The following is a 19208-nucleotide window of genomic DNA, read 5'->3' as shown; positions in this document are numbered from 1 at the left end:
GTATATGGAATGAGCTGCCAGAGGAAGTGGTGGAGGCTGGTACAATTAAAATGCATCTGGTTGGTATATGAATAGGAAGGGTTTGGAGGGATGTGGGCCGGGTGCTGGCAGGTGGGACTAGATTGGGTTGGGATATCTGGTCGGTATGGACGGGTTGGACCGAAGGGTCTGTTTCCTTGCTGTACCTCTCTATGACTCTCTGACTGACAGGCTTGAATAGAGACCTGAAACGTTAACTGCGCCTGTCAAAAGCAAAATGCTATGAATGCTGGAGATCTGAAATAACAATAGAAGTTGCTGAAGAAATTCAGCATATTTGGCAGCATTAGTGGACAGAGAGAAAGAGTTAATGCTTCGAGTTCAGGAAGAACCCCAACCCCTCTCCCGAAGAGGTTTGGATTTCATTAACTGTGGTGTCTCCCTCCTCCACCACCACATTCATTCTTCCGATGGAGCATGCCCGATTTACTGATTGTTTTTCTGATCAGATTTCCAGCATGCTGCATCACTGACCGACCTATCGGCCTCGCCGACTTCACACCGGCAGAGAGCGAGCCACTCATTCACGGGCCGCGGCCACCAACCTTGCCCACGCTGTCATCCTCCTCGGTTAAAGGAGCCAACTGGAACTCCCCGCCGTCACTCTCTACATCTACATCGCGATGGTGGGGCTGACTGTGGGCCCGGGGTTTCCGGCCTCTGTTCGGCCGCTTCTTCTTCAGCGCCATATCTCCTGGCGATATTCAAACCGTTCGACCAAACACACGCGCTCCCCCTCATGCGAACTGCGCAGGCTCCTAGCAGGGTCAGAGATCAATGGGAAAGTCCACTAGCTGCTGACAACGGGGGGGGAAGAGAATGCAGGTGTGCAATTTAATTAGTTTGGCTCAACACTCACAGATATGTATTTTTCTGAAATTTCTCTATAGTTGAAAAAATATATCTAACGTACCTTTAATAGTTCCTGGTAATTTATCCTATTGCATGTGCAATGTAATTGTGTGCCTCCCCTATCCCCTACTGTGTGTAGAGTGGGGTCGCTCTGAAACCTGGGTGTTTGCTGCTATCGCAACGTGTGGAGCGGCTGCAGGTAAAGGTGAGATGGCGGGTGATCCCCTGACTGTTAACGATTCACTTTGGGCAGACAATCCACTGACTCGGTGCACCAAGTCACTGGAACGAATACTTATTTGTCGGGGTGGCCGTTGCTTGCGTGGCAGGTTTCTTTCCCCCCATCTCTGAACAGAATCAGTGCGCGTCACTGGATTTGTTACCTGTGTGATTTATTTTGGGAGACTTCCGCCAGTGAATGGAGCGTACTACGGGGAAATCTGAAATTATACGCTTTGTAAGGAGAACGGAAAAGTAGATTAGATATTTTTCAAAGGCGAATAACTCGGTGAATGTTGGTTATGTTCGGGGGACTCGAGCATCCTTGTGCCCAAAGCACGGCTGATTAACATGCTGCTTGCAAGCCTTTAGGATTGTAGTCATGATTTGGAGATGCCGGTGTTGGACTGGGATGTACAAAGTTACAAATCACACAACACCAGGTTATAGTCCGACAAGTTTAATTGGAAGCACTAGCTGATGAAGGAGCGGCGCTCCGAAAGCTAGTGCTTCCAGTTAAACCTGTTGGACTATAAACCTGGTGTTGTGTGATTTGTAACTTTAGGACTGTACTTTTGCTTTTTCATTACAAAGGGGTTGGAACGTAAGGTTAGAAGAGAAGAGTTGCTGGAGTTGAAGTGTTAACTCTGTTTTCTTTCCAAGGATGCTACCAAGCTGAAAATGTGTTTCTGGAAAAGCGCAGCAGGTCAGGCAGCATCCAAGGAACAGGAGAATCGATGTTCCGGGCATAAGCCCTTCTTCAGGAATTGAGGGCTGCAGATGCTGGAGATCAGAGCTGAAACGTCGATTCTCCTGTTCCTTGGATGCTGCCTGACCTGCTGCGCTTTTCCAGCAACACATTTTCAGCTCTGATCTCCAACATCTGCAGCCCTCACTTTCTCTCAAGGATGCTGCCAAACCTGCTGAGTTTGTCCAGCAATTTCTGTTTTTTGTTTGTTTCAGGCATTCAGCATCCGCACTTTTTAATTTAAGAATAAAGTCGTATAGAGGCAATAAGTCTTTGATAAGACCACACTGAAATATTGTACTTCATGCTGTGCACCTCATTTAAAGAAGGATATATTTACCTTGGAAGAAAATGCAAAGGTTCATTAGATTGATTCTGGGATGAGAGGGTTAGGTACATACAGGTTTACAAGAAGAAAAGAGGCTTTTTGGCCCATTGTGTCTGTGCCAGTAATGAAGCACCTCCCTACTCTAGTCCATCTTTCCAGCACTTGCCCAATAGTCTTCTAGTTACTTTTAGTCAATGTGTTCACATGTTATTAACATACATCTGGGTAGCTGGGCTTTAACCCAGATCTCCTTGCTCAGTCATAGGGATACACTACAAGAGCTTCTTATAGTTTTGTTCACTGTGGTGCTTCAAGTGTTAATCAAAATATTCCTTAAATGTTGCAATGGTTTTTGCCTCTACCAGTCTTCCAGGAAGAGACTTCCATATGCCTACCACCTTCAGGATGGGGAAAATAAGTCCTTAAATCCCCTCAAAAATTCCCCTGTTCCTTAAGTCTACAAAGAGATCATCCATGCCTATTTTTCCCCAGTCTAGTTCCACCAGCTTCACTAGTGGGTACATTGAAGCCCACAGTATTTTGGCCAAATTTTCTCAGATATGGTAATCACATTAAAGTTTCCACTCCACTTTTTCAATTGCAAGAAAAGTTCTGCATTTCTGACAAAAGATTCCAATCAGGGGTCCTTTAGAAGTGTAGTGTTGTACTTTAAATCTGACAGACCTCTCAGTGCAGGATAGTTAGGGAAAACCAAATTGCGCCTCCTTTATCATAGCAGTCAGTTACCATATTCTGTGATTTAAAGGTCTAGTATCTCCGGCAGTAATTTCAACAGCTCATGTATAAGGGCAAGTTACTAAGATAAATGAGAGGTTGGGACACCAGGCAATATTCTCTGTACATTGTGCAAATATCGCAAATCAGAAAAAAGATGATCTTACTTATAATCCACAAAGCCCAACATTTCTGAACCATTGTAGGAGCAAATTACTATAGATACTGGAAGATCACAAGACAGCATCCATGGAGAGAGAACAAGCAAAGTTTTGAGTCTAGATGACTCTTCATTAGAGCTGAAGTGTGGAGCAGACAGCATTTATGCTATAGTTTGAAGGAGATGGGCTGGCACAGGGGGTCAACTCTGGCAGGACACACACCATTGTTCTGCCATTCTCACATTCCAGTCACTTAATTGGAATTATGAATATCGTTTCTTCACCAGCACCCTATGCTGGTGCACTTTCAGCGCACTCCCCACTCCCAACTATAGCATAAGTGCTATTCCCTCCACACTTTACTTCAGCTCTGAGCTAGAGTCATCTAGACTCAAAACGTTAGCTTGCTCTCTCTCCCCATGGATGCTCCCTGAACCGCTGTGATCTGCAGCATTTGTTGTTTTCATTTCTGAACCATTGGTTGATACTCTCACTCAAGCTTACACTCACTGCAATTCAAACTATTCCAAGATCATTAAAACCATAATGATATATTCAACACACAAACATGGAAGATTTTCACTTACTGTGAAACTTACAATGTCATATACACTATTTGCTCCGAAACAAATGCTGGAGGTGAGTTCAGCACTGGAAAAAAGTGATGAGAATAGAAATTGGAGATCCAAGGTGGTATATGAATCAAAGGCTGAACATGGATTCCTTAATTAGTTTACAAAAGCACAACCGAGGTAGAATGTTTGAAATACTTCTGAAACACCAGGAAATAGTGAAATGTGGCTAGAGCGTACAATGCACAAAAAGACTAATGGCAACATGATGAAAGTTACAAGTCTGTCATGTTTGCAATAAAGATGTATGTGTCCATGCTTTCTATTCAAGACATTGATGATCAAATGCTGAAATAAACAAATTATACAGTAATTACTGGCACAGCAAGAATTATGTCTTTGAATTTGTGGAGTATATTAACTTTGATACACAGTTGCAGTCTTTGGATGAGTTGTGAAGATTGTGTTTTTATTCGTTGATAGTGAATAAAAGTACAGATCTAATTGTACAAAAAAATGTGGATTTTGTCTATCAGGTTTGACCAGAATCTGAAGTTGTTTATAAGACTGTCTTTGCAGGAATTTTGTAACTTACTGCTTGTGACATTTTCTTCATTGTAACACCAATCAAGTAATTTTCTGTGAGCAGAAGATGATGTTTACTCCAGATGCAGCAGCTCTTGTGCTTAAAAGAATGGAGTAGCTCAGTATTGTATCAAACTGCATTGAAAACAAATTTTTGGAACAGCATTATGTTGCCCACAGAGAAGATCTTGCAATAGATAATGCTTGGAAACAGGTCTCAATTATGCACAATATTGAAACATTTCTAAGAAGTATATAACAGCGTACAATGTTCAACAGTCAACGATGAAGAAAGGATACTTCAAAGAATTTGCCAAAGTCACAAAGTATGATGCAGTGACATATCAGTCTCAGAATGAAGTAACGTAGCTGTAGAGACACTTTGCAAGTAAGTGTACCAATGCAATACCATAATGTCTTAATTAATTACTGCAGAGAGCAAGTAAGTCATTGCAATCATACAATAAACAAATATTGCATGAAAATGCTCACAAAGCCACAACATTGGACCACATTGACAGCTTTAAAATGATGTTCTGTATGAACTGGCATCACTGTACAAATTCGACCATAAGAAATTGGGACAGAAATATGTTGTTCGATCCTCAAGCTTACTACACAATTCAATAGGTTCAGACTGATCTGACATTACTACTTTCAGAGAAGTTGACAACAATTGAAGCTGCGCTGATTTCAAAGGCCAAGATTAACAAAATGAAGATTCAGTATCTAGGTGAATGTTTTGTTGGAGTGATGAAGTTAAGAAGATTCTGGTGACTCGTGTGACCATCTGTGTAGCAGAGTTTCAGGAAACTAAAGTGTTGAGTAGGACTCTTGCTTAGGCTATAATTGCCACGACAATCAATTATTCATTAAGAAAATACAGTGTGATATGATTGATATCAAAATATTCCACTCATACGAAATTATGATGAAAATGTGTTCACGTATCTTTGTGGCCAATGATATAATTCAAAACCTGTAGTTGCGAAAAAAGTTAACATGGGTTCCATCCATACATTTTGTGATTTGGTGAAGTATGCCTAAAAGATGACCAGCTTCAAGGAATGTCCATTATTCTGGTCATGTGTGTAACATTTCAGGTATGGAGTGCTGACTGTGAGCATGGATTTAGATTTATTGTTATAACCTAGCTGAAGTCCAGAAATGTGAAATTGGATCCCAGACTGAAATCTGACTTGATAGATCATATTTTTTATTTTGTTTTGATTTTAATGAGATGCTTTCTCACCGGAACATAAGCACACATGTTGCATGTTTTGTTTTAACAATAAAACAGAAGATTATTTAAAAAAAATAAAAAGAATAAACCATTAACTTATAACACAATTGAAAGAGTTTTAAACATAGTAAAAATATATTTCCACTAATCCCAAAACACTCCTTTACAAGTTCTGAAAAATGTCCCTTATACACAAATCACCCTTTTACAGTATTGATACCAGAGCAAATTCTTTACTGAATATCTCAATAGGCTTAAGGTAAATGTGACTTTAAATCCTAGTTTGGAAACACTGTTTGCTGCTTCTTGGAGCTATCTATCATGTACTTGAGCTTAAATGTCCTCAATTTCAAGTCCTCTTTCGTGTTTTATCCTTACACTTCTGGAAAAATTAAATTTAAAAATTTAAGAAAACTTCCATTCTTGCTTTTAGATTAACCTGAAATATAATTGACTAACTAATGGCCTCTGCTTATAACTGTGCACATCATTTGTTATTTAAACTGATGAGACATGAACCTGCTACCAAATGTCTATTTGTAAATTTAAAATTTCTCCCTCCTGCAACTTACACAGGATTTAAGTATTGGAGCTGTGGTTTAGCAAGTGAAGTTACATTTTAGACAAACAATCAATTTTAATTTCTTTAAATCACTGCTCTATTTGTTTTGTTATTAACAATTAAATAAATCTAACAGAGTTTTCAGATACATTTTAAAGGATTTAAGGTCTCTAATCATATTTTCTACCTTAGTCTGCTCTTCGTCATATTTATATTTTTGGTCTGTATATCTCATTCTTTGAGTATCACTGATATACATCTGGTGCAGGTGGAGCCATGATAGAAATGTTTCCATTATCAAGCTGCAGATTGTAGCTGAATGCTTCTTCGATGAAATAAGCGCTTCAAATGTTCAAGCTACTGAGTTATCTGAAAATGTTGAGATTGTTTGACATCACGATATTCAGCAAGAAATAATTTTATATATGTTTTTATTATGAATCATTTAAAAAAAAAAGGAAGTCAAGATCAACTGAAGTTTTGAAATCAGAATTAGAGATTTGGGAAAATAATTGCAGCTGAAAGGTGGAAGGGATGTAGGGACAAGGGGAGTGATGGAGTCAAAGTAGGGGAAATACATGAGAGAAAAGGTTCAGGAGGAGGGAATTGGGAATATTTGCTTAAATAGTGTGAAGAAAAAGGGTACTGTTTCACATTCCAAACTGCTAGTTGGGCTAGAGTCAAAAAGTATGGTGCTGGAAAAGGACAGCCGGTCAGGCAGTATCCGAGGAGCAGGAGAGTCAATGTTTAACCTCTTCATGAGGTTGGGCTAAGTAACAGAGGTTAGGTTGAACTAACAACTGTTTCTCTGCTCTTTGAAGGGCAATAAGATTCTTTGTGAAAACTAAAATATCAGACCACATGCTGTATCGTGGGTCTCTTGAGCTGACGTGCTCCTCAGGAATTGGGGAACATGGGAAGTATGATTAAAGGACTTAGTTGGAAGTGTTTATGAATTCTAAGGTGATACTTATTTTGTGGGGTCTGTCAATGAGGAATAGAATTTGGCTGTATTACTGATGAGTGAAGGAGGTTGGCAGTGGTAGATATGGTGATCTATTTGGAAAATAGTGGTAGGAGTAGCTGAGGTACTAAATGCTGAGGGGTTAGGAGAGGTCATGTAACACTCAATAGAAGCACTGCTTGGGTTCTGTTCAGGATATTGCTAGAGTTTTAGTGTGGTGTTTGTCAGGGTTTGGGTATGTGCTGAAAGAAATTTTGATAGAATTGCAGGAGGTACAAAATGCTTGATTTTGAGTAATCAGTTTTTCGTCTTCCAGAGGATACTGTTCCAGGAGAGACCATTGGATGCAAAGTGCTATCTTCAGCCCCTAGTTCTCAAGCCTATCATAGTTAATGAAAACACAATTAAAAAATTTTTTTTCAACTATTTTGCTTTGCTCTATGATTTTTCAGGCATCTCTCGTAAGGTAAGTCTGCATACTTTAGTTTTAAAACTCTCTTAACACATAAATTTAAATATAAACCTGTGCTTGAAAAATTCAGCAGGTTTGGCAGCATCTGTGGAGAGTCAAACAGTTAACATTTCAAATCCAAAGTGACGTCTTCATAACCGATGAACGGTAGAAATGTAATGAGTTTTATGCCATTGGTATAGGTGGGGGGGGGGGGGGGGGAGAGGTCAGTGTTAAGTAGACACAAGGGAAAGTTAGGGAATGGATTGACAGGTGAGAGAAATGAAGTAAATATGTCATGGAAAAATAACAAAAATAATAGTTGTAGCAAAGAATAGCATTGAGCTAGAGTAAGTGTGAATTGCAGAAGAAAGGATAGCTTTGACAGAAAAACTGAAAACAAGACAGACTTAACAATTGGCAAAGCAAAATCAAAATGGAGGACTAGGTTCATGTTTTAAAGGTGATTGAATTCAATGCTGAACGCAGATATAAGATGAGGTGCTGTTCCTCAAGCTTGCCTTGGACTTCCCTGGAACATTGCAGCAGGTGAGGACAGAAGTATAAGCATGACGGCCATGTGGTGAATTAAAATGGCAAGCAACTGAAATATGGGGGTCAGGCTTGCAGAGTGAGTGAAGATACAAGTAGTCACTCCAATGTACTACAACGACTACACTATATGAAGTTAGAAGAAGTACAGGTTAATCACTACTTCATATGACAGGAGTGTTTGTGTGGTGAGGAGAGAGAGGAGTTATAGAGTCTTAGAGATGTACAGCACAGAAACAGACCCTTCAGTCCAATCCATCCATATCGACCAGATATCCTAACCTAATCTAATCCCATTTGCCAGCACTTGGCCCATATCCCTCTAAGCCCTTTCTATTCATATTTCTATCCAGATGCCTTTTAAATGTTGTAATAGTACCAGCCTCCAACACTTCCAATAGCAGCTCATTCCACACACGTACTACCCTCTGCATGAAAAAGTTGCCCCTCAGGTCTCTTTTATATCTTTCCCCTCTCACCCTAAACCTATGCTCTCTAATTCTGGACTCCCAACACCCCAGAAAAAAGACCTTGTCTCTTTATCCTATTCATGCTCTTCATGATTTTATAAATCTCTTTAATGTCACCCATCAGTCTCCAATGCTCCAGGGAAAACAGCCCCAGCTTATTCAGCCTCTCCCTATAGCTCAAATCCTCCAAACCTGGTATCATCCTTGTGAATCTTTTCTGAACCTTTTCAAGTTTCACAACATCTTTCCAATAGGAAGGAGACCAGAATTGCATGCAATATTCCAAAAGTGTCCTAACCAATGTCTTTTACAATGCTGTGAACAATAAAGGAAAGTATACCAAATGCCTTCTTCACCATCCTATCTACCTGCGACTCTACTTTCAAGGAACTATGTACCTGCATTCCAAGGTCTCTTTGTTCAGCAACACTTCCCAGGACCTTACCATTAAGTGGATAAGTCCTGCTCTGATTTGCTTTTCCAAAATGCAGCACCTCACATTTATCTAAATTAAACTCCATCTGCCACTTCTCTGCCCATTGGCCCATCTGATCAAGATCCCATTGTACTCTGAGGTAACCTTCTTTACTGTCCACTATGCCTCCAATTTTGGTGTCATCAGCAAACTTACTAACGATACCTCCTATGTTCGCATCCAAATCATTTATATAAATGACAAAAAGTAGTGGGCCCAGCACCAATCCTTGAGGCACACCACTGTTCGCTGGCCTCCAGTCTGAAAAGCAATCCTCCACCACCACGTTCTGTCTTCTACCTTCAAGTCAATTCTGTATCAAAATGGCAAGTTCTCCCTATAATCCCATAAGATCTAACCTTGCTAACCAGTCTCCCATGGGGAATCTTGTCGAACACCCTACTGAAGTCCATGTAGATCACCTCTATCACTGCCCTCATCAATCCTCTGTTACTTCTTCAAAAAACTCAATCAAGTTCATGAAACATGATTTCCCACGCACAAAGCCATTCTGACTATTCTTAATCAGTCATTGTCTTTCCAAATACATGTAATCCTGTCCTTCACGATTCCCTGGAACAACTTGCCCACCACCAATGTCAGGCTCACTGATCTATAGTTCCCTGGTTTTTCCATGCCACCTTTGTTAAATAGTGGCACCACGTTAGCTAACCTTCAGTCTTCTGGCACCTCGCCTTTGACTGATGATACAAATATCTCAGCAAGGGGCACAGCAATCACATCCCTGGCTTCCCACAGAGTTCTAGGGTACACCTGATCAGATCCTGGGGATTTATCCACTTTTATGCATTTCATGACATCCGGCACAAGCACCTTTGTAATATGGACATTTTTCAAGATGTCACCATCTATTTCCCCACATTCTATATCTTCCATGTCCTTCTCAACAGTAAACACTGATGCAAAACACACATTTGGTATTTCCCCCATCTCCTGCGGTTCTCCACATCGGTTGCTTTGCTGACCTTTGAGGGGCCCTGTTCTCTCCCTCGTTACCGTTTTGTCTTGAATGTATTTATGAAATCCCTTTGTATTCTCCTAATCTTATTTGCCAAAGCTATCTCATATTGCCTTTTTGGTCTCCTGATTTCCCTCTTAAGTATACTCCTACTGCCTTTATACTCTTCTAAGGATTCATTTAATCTCTCCTGTCTATAACTGATATATGCTTTCTTCTTTTTCTTAACCAAACTCTCAATTTCTTTCATCATCAAGCATTCCCTATACCTACCAGTCTTTCGTTTCACCCTAACAGGAATGTACTGTCTCTCGACTCTTGTTATCTCATTTTTGAAGGTTTCCCATTTTCCAACTATCCCTTGCACGGTGGCACAGTGGTTAGCACTGCTGCCTCACAGCACCAGAGTCCCGGGTTCAGTTCCCACCTCAGGCGACTGTCTGTGTGGAGTTTGCACATTCTCCCCGTGTCTGCGTGGGTTTCCTCTGGGTGCTCCGGTTTCCTCCCACAGTCCAAAAATGTGCAAGTTAGGTGAATTGACCATGCTAAATTGCCCGTAGTGTTAGGTGAAGGGGTAAATGTAGGGGAATGGGTCTGAGTGGTTGCGCTTTGGTGGGTCAGTGTGGACTTGTTGGGCCGAAGGGCCTGTTTCCACACTGTAAGTAATCTAATCTAAACACTTAACACTATGGCAGTCCCAGTCTATGTTTGGAAAATTAAAATCTCCAACCATAACCATCTTATTATTCTTGCAGATAACTGAAATCTCCTTACAAATTTGTTTCTCAATTTCCCACTGACTATAGTGGGTCTATAATACAATCCCAATAAGGTGATAATCCCTTTCTTATTTCTCAGTTCCACTCAAATATCTTCCCTGGACATATTCCCACGAATATCCTCCAAAGAAGCCAGTGTTATATCTCCTCCAATTGCACAGGAAGATGCTTGGGGAAAGAGCAACAAGTGTTGGAGAGTGATAGAGTGGCCTCTGTGTTGAAATGTTGCTTCCTTTAATATCACATATAGTGTTTTATTTGGTGGGAGGTTGAATGTGTAAGTATTATTTGAGCTACCTTGGGTAATGTTACATGGTACCTCAGTTATTTTGAACCTTATATGGAAGTATTATCCTGACAGCATAATCTACAGTATCCAGTATGTCATCTTTAGCTGCTGAGACTTCACTATTTTCATGATTGGTACATAGCGATTTTTTTTTCTGATTTATATATCAAAAATAGTTGAGGTTTACCCGGTGGCTTACGATGTTGAATCAGTAAATTCTACCCTATGGGGTGGCACGGTGGCTCAGTGGTTAGCCCTGCTGCCTTACAGTGCCGGGGACCTGGGTGCAATTCCAACTTTGGGTGACTGTCTCTGTGGAGTTTGCACATTCTTCCTGTGTCTGTGTGGGTTTCCTCCGGGTGTGCCAGTTTCTTCCCACAGTCCAAAAATGTGCAAGTTAGGTGAATTGGCCATGCTAAATTGCCCATAGTGTTCAGAGATGTGCTGATGAGGTGCATTAGTCAGGATAGGGGGAATCGGTCTGGCTGGGTTACTCTTCAGAGGGTCAGTGTGGACTTGTTGGGCTGAAGAGCCTGTTTCCACAGTGTGGGGATTCTATGATTCTAAGAATTAATAGGTCCCTGGGTGTTGATTGTTTGTCCCTGCTGAAGCAACTGATCTCAGCATTGGTGTTAGTACAGGAGTTATAACTTGAAATAATGATATGTTTTCATTTTCAGAATATCATAATGAACTAATGTATGCAGTTACTGAAGATATAAAATTCTCTTCATTTTTCTCATCTTTAGATTGACTTCATATTTGAAAAGTCCAAATCAGACTGCCAGAATCCATCTCCAGGAATAGGCATGTCAGCTGACAAAGCAATCAATGCTGTTCAATATAGTCACGTACGTCATAAAGGATTCAGTCATTATAGAGTTATAGCAAAGACTTCCTATGTGGATGAAACCTTGTTTGGAAATTCTAATGAGCTTCGGAGTCCAGTGGCTGAATTTGAATCACCATGGCATTCCACATCCCAAACTGGTGCTCAACAACCATCATTGTGGAGTTCAAGTTCCCAAATAAAACCTAGTGCTCATGGAGAAGTTGGACTAGTTCCAAACCCACGTAAATGTGGCACGCCAATAAAAAAGAACAAATACAGGTAATGACAGGCAATAGTTAAATGTTTCAATGTCGGTGTAACACTTAAGGTGCCATAATGGTAAATGTGAGAATATGAAAATTAAAAATGTTGGGCTGAATAACACGGACAGAGAAAGCAGGTGATGCCTGCACCAAACTCAACTCAGTGCTTTCTGGATTGGGGTAGGTTATTGCAGATGATAGAACTGAATTGCGGAGTTTTGTTCCCATGTCACCTGAACCATGAAGTCTAAAGCTTTGTTTTCTAGCATGAGGGATTAAACAAGTCCCACCTTGCTAGTGTTCCATAATTATTTTTGTTAACAGAAGTCTAGTTGAACACTGTTTTGTGGCAGAGAATTCCACATTCTGGGCACTTTGAGTAAATACATTTCTGCTAAACTCTTCAATTCTTTTGGTGATCTTGGAGTTCTGATTTCTTTATTTATTGACCTGTGGAAGTAATCAAACATTACCAAACTTTATGGTCATCTTGAAACGTAGGCCTGGTCAATTCAATTGACTATATAGCTAGCATGTAGATCAAATTAGTAGCAAACGTAAGGGGTTCAATCTTTGCTGTGGCTGGAATAGGTTCAGAGCCTATGTCCTTACCCTATCTGTAGTTTAAAAAAGCACAATTAATTGAGACTGGTTCAGCAAAAAATCGGCAACCTGTTTTCAAGCAGAGAACTTGAGAAAAAGGACCTTGAAGATTTAAATCATATCTTTAGTGAAAAAATAACCAGCTAATGCAAGTCGCATATAACTGCATCTTTACCTACATTACATTTTGTAATTCCTTTCATGTTTCCTTGAGTTATATACCCTAAATTACATACACTTCTGCCATTTATAGCTGAATCAATATCTTGTATTGTTCAGAGTTACTTCCTTATGTTTGTATTGTGTATTTAGATACAAAGCTGAAAAATGTGTTGCTGGAAAAGCACAGCAGGTCAGGCAGCATCCAAGGCGCAGGAGAATCGACATTTCGGGCATAAGCCCTTCTTCAGCGCTTTTCCAGCAACACATTTTTCAGCTCTGATCTCCAGCATCTGCAGTCCTCACTTTCTCCTATTTCGATACAAAATCAGGAAACTTTTGCTTAACTATTTGCATTGCCACCTTTAGTAATGCATGCTTTTGTAAATTAAGCATACAGCACAGTACTAATTTTCTACTCATTTAAAATCTTATGGATTGTTATGTATATCAGTTCATTATTCTTACATCCAAACAGTACTCTTTCACCTTTTACCATAATGGATGATGGGACAGTTGCAGGAAGAATGGCTAGGGCATCTAGAACCAGGGACACAGTCTCAGAATAAGAAGCAAATTAGGACTGAATAGAGGATAAATTTCTTCATTTTAGGCTGGTAAGTTTTTGGAATTCATCACCATTGAGGGCATGGGGACACAGTCATTGAATATGAGATCAATAGATTTCTAGATATTAAAAAAAATCAGAAGATATTGGCTCAGTGTACCTGACTTTCAGCTTGTTGTTTCAAACAATTTTGGCAAAACAAATACATGTGATAGTATGTTGGAAATAATTTGCTGTTTAACTTTCTTCTAACTCAACAAATCTTGGTAGCACTCTTTCAAACAATCCATCCTATGCCAAGGAGGCTAAGGGCTGGCTATCATCATGAAGACTTGAAGCTTTTGAAAGTTTGTTATTGTTTGTTTTGTAATTTGACAGGTAAATAGAATGCTACAGCACGAAAGGAACTCATTCAGCCTATTGTGCCTGTACTAATTGATTAAATTAACTATCCAATAGGTTTCATTCTCTTGTTTTCCCACAAGCTAGCACATTTTTTTTCAAGTTCTAATCTAATACCCTTATGAACGCTATTATTGGCATTCCTTCAATATATAATGTGGAAAAACGTGAAGTTACCACTTATTAGTAAAGATATCAGAAAGTTGGAATAGTTTGTACATGGTGAGAGATTGGGAAGTGTTGATGTTCAAAGGGATTTGAGTTCATGAGTCACTGTAGCTAACATACTGGTGCACCAAGGCAAATAGTATGTTGACCTTTATTGCAAGAGGACTTGTTTTGTGAAAAAAGATGTCTTGCTGCAATTACATTGTTCCTTGATAAGATTGATCCTGAGGTATTGTGTACGATTTTAATCTCTTTACCTTCTCCTTGCCATAGACTGAGTGCAACAATGATTGATTCAGAATGAATCAGTGTATGAGCTGGACTGATTTTTGGATGATAAGAATGATCTGTGAGTAAAGCAGACCTATATTACCTCGAGTTTAGAAGACTGAGAGGTAATCTCACTGAAGCATATAAAATTCTGACAGGGCTGGACAAGGCAGATGGAGTAAGGATGTTGCTTCTACCATTGGGGTGTGGAACTAGAAAAGGTGGTTCTCAGAACAAGATGCAAGCCATTTAGGACTGGGAGAAGGAATTCCTTTTCACACAGAGTATTGAATGTTTGGAATTTTCTACCCCTGTGGACATTGAATATGTTCAAGAAGGAAAGCAACAGATTGCTAGGTATTAAAAATATTGGGAGATATGGGACTGGTCTGAAAAAATGGTGTTGAGGTAAATAATCAGTTATGGTCTAACTGAATGGCAGAGCAGAGTTATTGGAGCAAATGGGCTACTTGTGCTTCTATTTCCAATGTTCGTACTTCCACCCCCAATTCAGGCATTGAGTTTTGGATCATAAAATACGTTTATGTCAGCTCTGCTTTGTTTATCAATTATCTTAGGTTTATACTTGCATATGCGTTTGGATAGATGCTTCCTCCTGTGGAAGAATCTAAAGCCAGGCAACACTACAGATGCTGCCAGACCTGAGTTTCTCCAGCATTTCCTGTGTTTCTTTCAGGTTGCCAACATCTGCAGTATTGTGCTTTTATTACAAGGGGTCATCATTTCAAAATGAAGCATTATCTATTTCTTTGAGAAGAAAAAATTTTCATTAGTTTTTGGAACTCACTACAGGTGGTTATGCTATAATGCGCTTTTTGTTAATGCGAATTCACTGTAATGTGATTGATGAATTAGGAACACTTTCTAAAGCGCAAACCTTTAAAACGTGTTGGCTGTAAGCAATTACATCGCAACACTTTAAGCACTATTTCTAAAGCATGATTTTTCTATACCATGGGGTTGCTTGAGAACACTACTGTCACATTCTAGAAGAACTACCTGTACCTCAAAGGGTAGTGGAAGCAGTATCTTTGAATATTGTTAAGACGGACGTGGATAGATTCTAAATGAATAAGGGTGCCTAAGGTTTTGATGGAGCCAGGAGTGTGGAGATCAGCCAGGAACTTACTGAATGGCAGAGCAAACTCGATCTGCAGAGTGGCCTACATATGCTTTAAATTCATATATATATATGTGTTCAAGTAAATTTCCGAGAGAGTTGTGTTATCAACTGATAGGTCACAAATTTGAGTTTGTGACTTCGAATGTCACTAGCCCAATCCTGTGTGGCTTTGCCTTTCTACACATTGAGACTTAACTTTTATTGTTAAAAAGCATTTTTGATTTCGGACAGCAAATTGCACATAAAAATTAGATATGAAACTAAAGCTTGTTTGAATTGTAGCCAGATTGTAAAACTGTTTATAGTGTTTGCTTTTAAACATGTCCTCTCTTTGTTATGTTGAGAAATTACTTTCTAGAGGAGAAATTGGCCTTCTAAAGACTGATGTACATTTTAGGTGTGCATTCAGAATTTTCATCAGATCATCCAAAATTTGCTGGCACAATTAAGATGGTGTCAGATATCTTATTCATCTGTGAGCTGGATCAGTGTCAAGGACTCTCCATTTGTAAATAAAGTGATGGGGTACCAGCCTCTTTGGAGTTATTTCACAATGAACAAAACAGATAGTGCCATCATTCAATAAAATTTGCTATATACCATCACTCCCTATACTTGTATCTCTACTTTCTTCAGAATTTGAATATATTCTATGTTTTTACAAATTTTTGTCAAGCCAATTTGATAAATAATTTGTACCAAGTTTAATTTATCGGATGCTTTTGATTAAAAATGGTAAAAGCCAAGACCAAGTAGTTTTGCCACATTCTATGATGACTTCTGCATCATGTAGTGACTTCCAGCTTAAAGAGACATCTTTATTGACTGTACTGCAGCAATAAAATGATTCATAACATGTAAATATTTGAAGGCTAGTTTACTTTGAAAAATCTTGCTAAGTTGTGTGGTTTGTTACTTTACCATCTTAAGTGTGCTAACAAATTTTGGATGATCTGAAGGAAAATTTTCAGGAAATCTGTTTCACCCAGAAATTCTGTATCATGTGAGGGTTACCAACTGGAATCACAAACAGAAATTACTGGAAAAACTCAGAAGACCCAGTAGCATCCGTGGAGAGAAAACCGAGTTAACATTTCTGGTCAACTGGCCCTTATTTCCAGCAATTTCTGCTTATGCTTCTGATCTCCAGCATCCATGGTTCTTTGGTTTTTCTTTACCAACTGGAATATTGACTAAGAAATTCGATGGTAGTTACAAAATTGCAGATGTCCAAGCCACCTTAATAAAAAGAGCCCAAGTAGAGCTACTCAATCCAGAATGTTAAAAAAAAGTAATTGCCATCTTGTGCATTTATTGAATATTAATGTTGGTTTTATTTTCTTTCTTAATCAAGGTTAAAAGGCCATGTGCCTAGCTACTGTGACGAGTCACTATTTGGCCCAAAGCAAGAGGATCCAAACTGGGAGGCTCCATGGACTGCACAAGAAGATAAAATAAAGATTCGTCCGCTCCTGTGGAGTCCCTCAGTCCATAACGTTAGCTCAAATGCATTTTGTTCGTGTAGCTCTCAGTTCTCGTCTGCCAAAGGAAATCCAGTGAAACCACTTTATTTAGTCACAAGAGAATCTTCTACTGATGCTATTGCTGAAAACAGAGGTAAATCAGATTATTGGAAGCAGCCAAAGAGTGATGAACACTCTACTAATAGCACCCCAATTCTCGAACAATCAAAGTCTTTAGTGAGGAAATCCAGTCCTTGGAAAAGAATTGTGAAAACAGATTTTGTGAAAGGAAAACTGAATACTACAAGGAACACAGAGCAATTGCAGTGTAAACCAATTTCACCTTTTACTGGATTCTCAGGACCAAAGTATTGCAATAAACAGAAAGCTGGTAAACTGTCAGATTCTGTTTCATATAGCCAACCCAAGGTAACAGATTCTGTCATGTTAAGTCCTCCCTGGAAATACTAGAGCTGATTTCGGTATAACAAAGACTGAGTTATTTTTAAAACCGGTTTGTAATAGGAATGTAGCTACATTTTCACTTATCATGAAATAACAATGATTTATTTTAAAAAAAGTTAAGTTCAACAAATGAGAGAACTGTGGGAAGTGAGGTGAATGTCACTGAGAAGATGTTGAACCTGGTGATTATGTGGAACCAGCGAAATTCAGATCCTTCAAGATGGCTCTCGAAGAACAACAGTGAATTTTTTGGAGTCATAGAGATGTACAGCACAGAATCAGAACCTTCGGTCCAACTTATCCATATCGACAAGATATCTTAAATTAATCTAGTCCTACTTGACAGCATTTGGCCCATATCCCTCCAAATCCTTCCTATTCACATACCGAACCAGATGTGGGCGGCACGGTGGCACAGTGGTTAGCATTGCTGCCTCACAGCGTCAGAGACCCGGGTTCAATTCCCGCCTCAGGTGACTCTGTGTGGAGTTTGCACATTCTCCCCGTGGCTGCGTGGGTTTCCTCCGGGTGCTCCGGTTTCCTCCCACAATCCAAAAATATGCAGGTTAGGCGAATTGGCCATGCTAAATTGCACGTAGTGTTAGATGAAGGGGTAAATGTAGGGGAATGGGTCTGGGTGGGTTGCACCGCGGCGGGGCGGTGTGGACTTGTTTCCACACTGTAAGTAATCTAATCTAATCTAATCAGATGCCTTCTAAATGTTGTAATTGTACCAGCTACCACCACTACCACCTCTGGCAGCTCATTCCATACACACACAACCCTCTGCATGAAAAGAGGGTCCCTTTTAAATCTTTCTCCTCTCACCTTAAACTTATGCCTTCTAGTTTTGAACTCACCAAACCTGGGAAAAAAGACCTTGGCTATTCACCCATCCATGCCCCTCATGTTTGATGGTTAATTGTTTAAAATCCTATTAGATCATGTTTGTTTCAGTAAATAGATAAAACTGGCAAACTAAGGTCAGTTTTTAGAAATGTGAGGTTATCCATTTTGGTTTCAAGAAAGATAAATTGGAACATTTTCTTAATTGTGAAAAACTAGGAACTGTAGAAGGGCAATAAGATTCAGATGCACATGTCTGCAAATAATTTAATGCAAAATGATAGGAAAAAATAGTCAGAATGGGAAATAGAATTCTAAGCCTCATGATAGAGGGGCTGAAATAAAAAAGAAAGCTTTACTCAGTTATTTTCAACTTTGGTCAGAGATCTTACCCAAAGTACTTCATTTAAATTCTGGGCTCTGCATTTGGGGAAACAAAAATTCATTGTTGTTGGAATATTACAGTTTCAGCGCTATAATATTTACCTTAGAGGTTTATTATCTAAAGCGCTGGAGTTTAGGGATGCAGATGTTATGCTGCAGTTATACAAAACCCTTGTTACTCCCCATTAAGAATACTGTCAGCAGCTGTAGGCACTGCACCTTAGGAAGGATATTTTGGCCCTAGAAGGAGTTCAGAGCAGGTTTACAAGGATAATGTATTGACGTCAGGCGTCAAATTATGACAGAGATTAGACAAATTAGGCCTTTATTCTAAATGCATTTTAGAAATCATTTAAAAGGTTAAGGAGTGATCTATTCGAGATCTTCAGGATATGAATATAGAAAGACTGGTTGAAGATTCTAAACCAGGGATCTTGGAGTAAACACTGGGGCCAGACCATTCAGGAGAGATTTTAGAAAACACTTTCTACACACAAAAAGTAGAAGAGGTTTGGAACTGTCTTCCTCAAATGGCAGTCAATGCTAATTTAATTGTGCAATTTAAATCTGAGATAGTGTTTTTTTTAAGCAATGGTAACAATGGATATGGACCCAAGGTAGGCATATGGAGTTAAGCC

At 39.5% G+C, this 19208-nt stretch overlaps 2 protein-coding genes across 3 annotated transcripts in view; one reads left to right on the top strand and one right to left on the bottom strand.

Moving 5' to 3' along the window:
* The window catches only part of ddx54 (DEAD (Asp-Glu-Ala-Asp) box polypeptide 54), a 38151-nt gene extending 37366 nt beyond the window's left edge, over window positions 1-785 (bottom strand). Inside the window, exon 1 of the mRNA XM_043715845.1 lies at window positions 585-785. Within this exon, the coding sequence (XP_043571780.1) occupies window positions 585-728 (144 nt within the window). The 5' untranslated portion in view covers window positions 729-785. The remainder of the gene's footprint in view (window positions 1-584) is intronic.
* A 265-nt stretch (window positions 786-1050) lies between these two features.
* On the top strand, window positions 1051-17655 carry LOC122562475 (RBPJ-interacting and tubulin-associated protein 1-like). 2 transcript variants are annotated; one of them, XM_043715316.1, is made up of 3 exons: window positions 1051-1090; window positions 11753-12114; window positions 16767-17655. In XM_043715316.1, exons 2-3 carry the CDS (start codon window positions 11813-11815, stop codon window positions 17344-17346), a joined length of 882 nt encoding a protein of 293 aa, XP_043571251.1. In that variant the 5' UTR covers window positions 1051-1090; window positions 11753-11812; the 3' UTR covers window positions 17347-17655. The 2 variants fall into 2 exon arrangements, with proteins under 2 accessions (XP_043571251.1, XP_043571249.1); XM_043715314.1 differs by having other exon boundaries at window positions 1062-1096.
* Window positions 17656-19208: the final 1553 nt, after the last annotated feature.

This window comes from Chiloscyllium plagiosum, chromosome 25 (genome assembly GCF_004010195.1).
Source record: "Chiloscyllium plagiosum isolate BGI_BamShark_2017 chromosome 25, ASM401019v2, whole genome shotgun sequence".
NCBI classification, from domain to species: Eukaryota; Metazoa; Chordata; class Chondrichthyes; order Orectolobiformes; family Hemiscylliidae; genus Chiloscyllium; species Chiloscyllium plagiosum.
The sequence above is the reverse complement of the archived record's forward strand: the minus strand, read 5'-3'. Positions and strand labels throughout refer to the sequence as shown.

Bases quoted from the DNA above. Each gene is read 5' to 3' on its own strand.
- LOC122562475 (XM_043715316.1), top strand. From the start codon at position 11,813: ATGTCAGCTGACAAAGCAATCAATGCTGTTCAATATAGTCACGTACGT. The intron at 12,115-16,766 runs GTAATGACAGGC...TTCTTAATCAAG, and splicing joins ATAAAAAAGAACAAATACAG to GTTAAAAGGCCATGTGCCTA.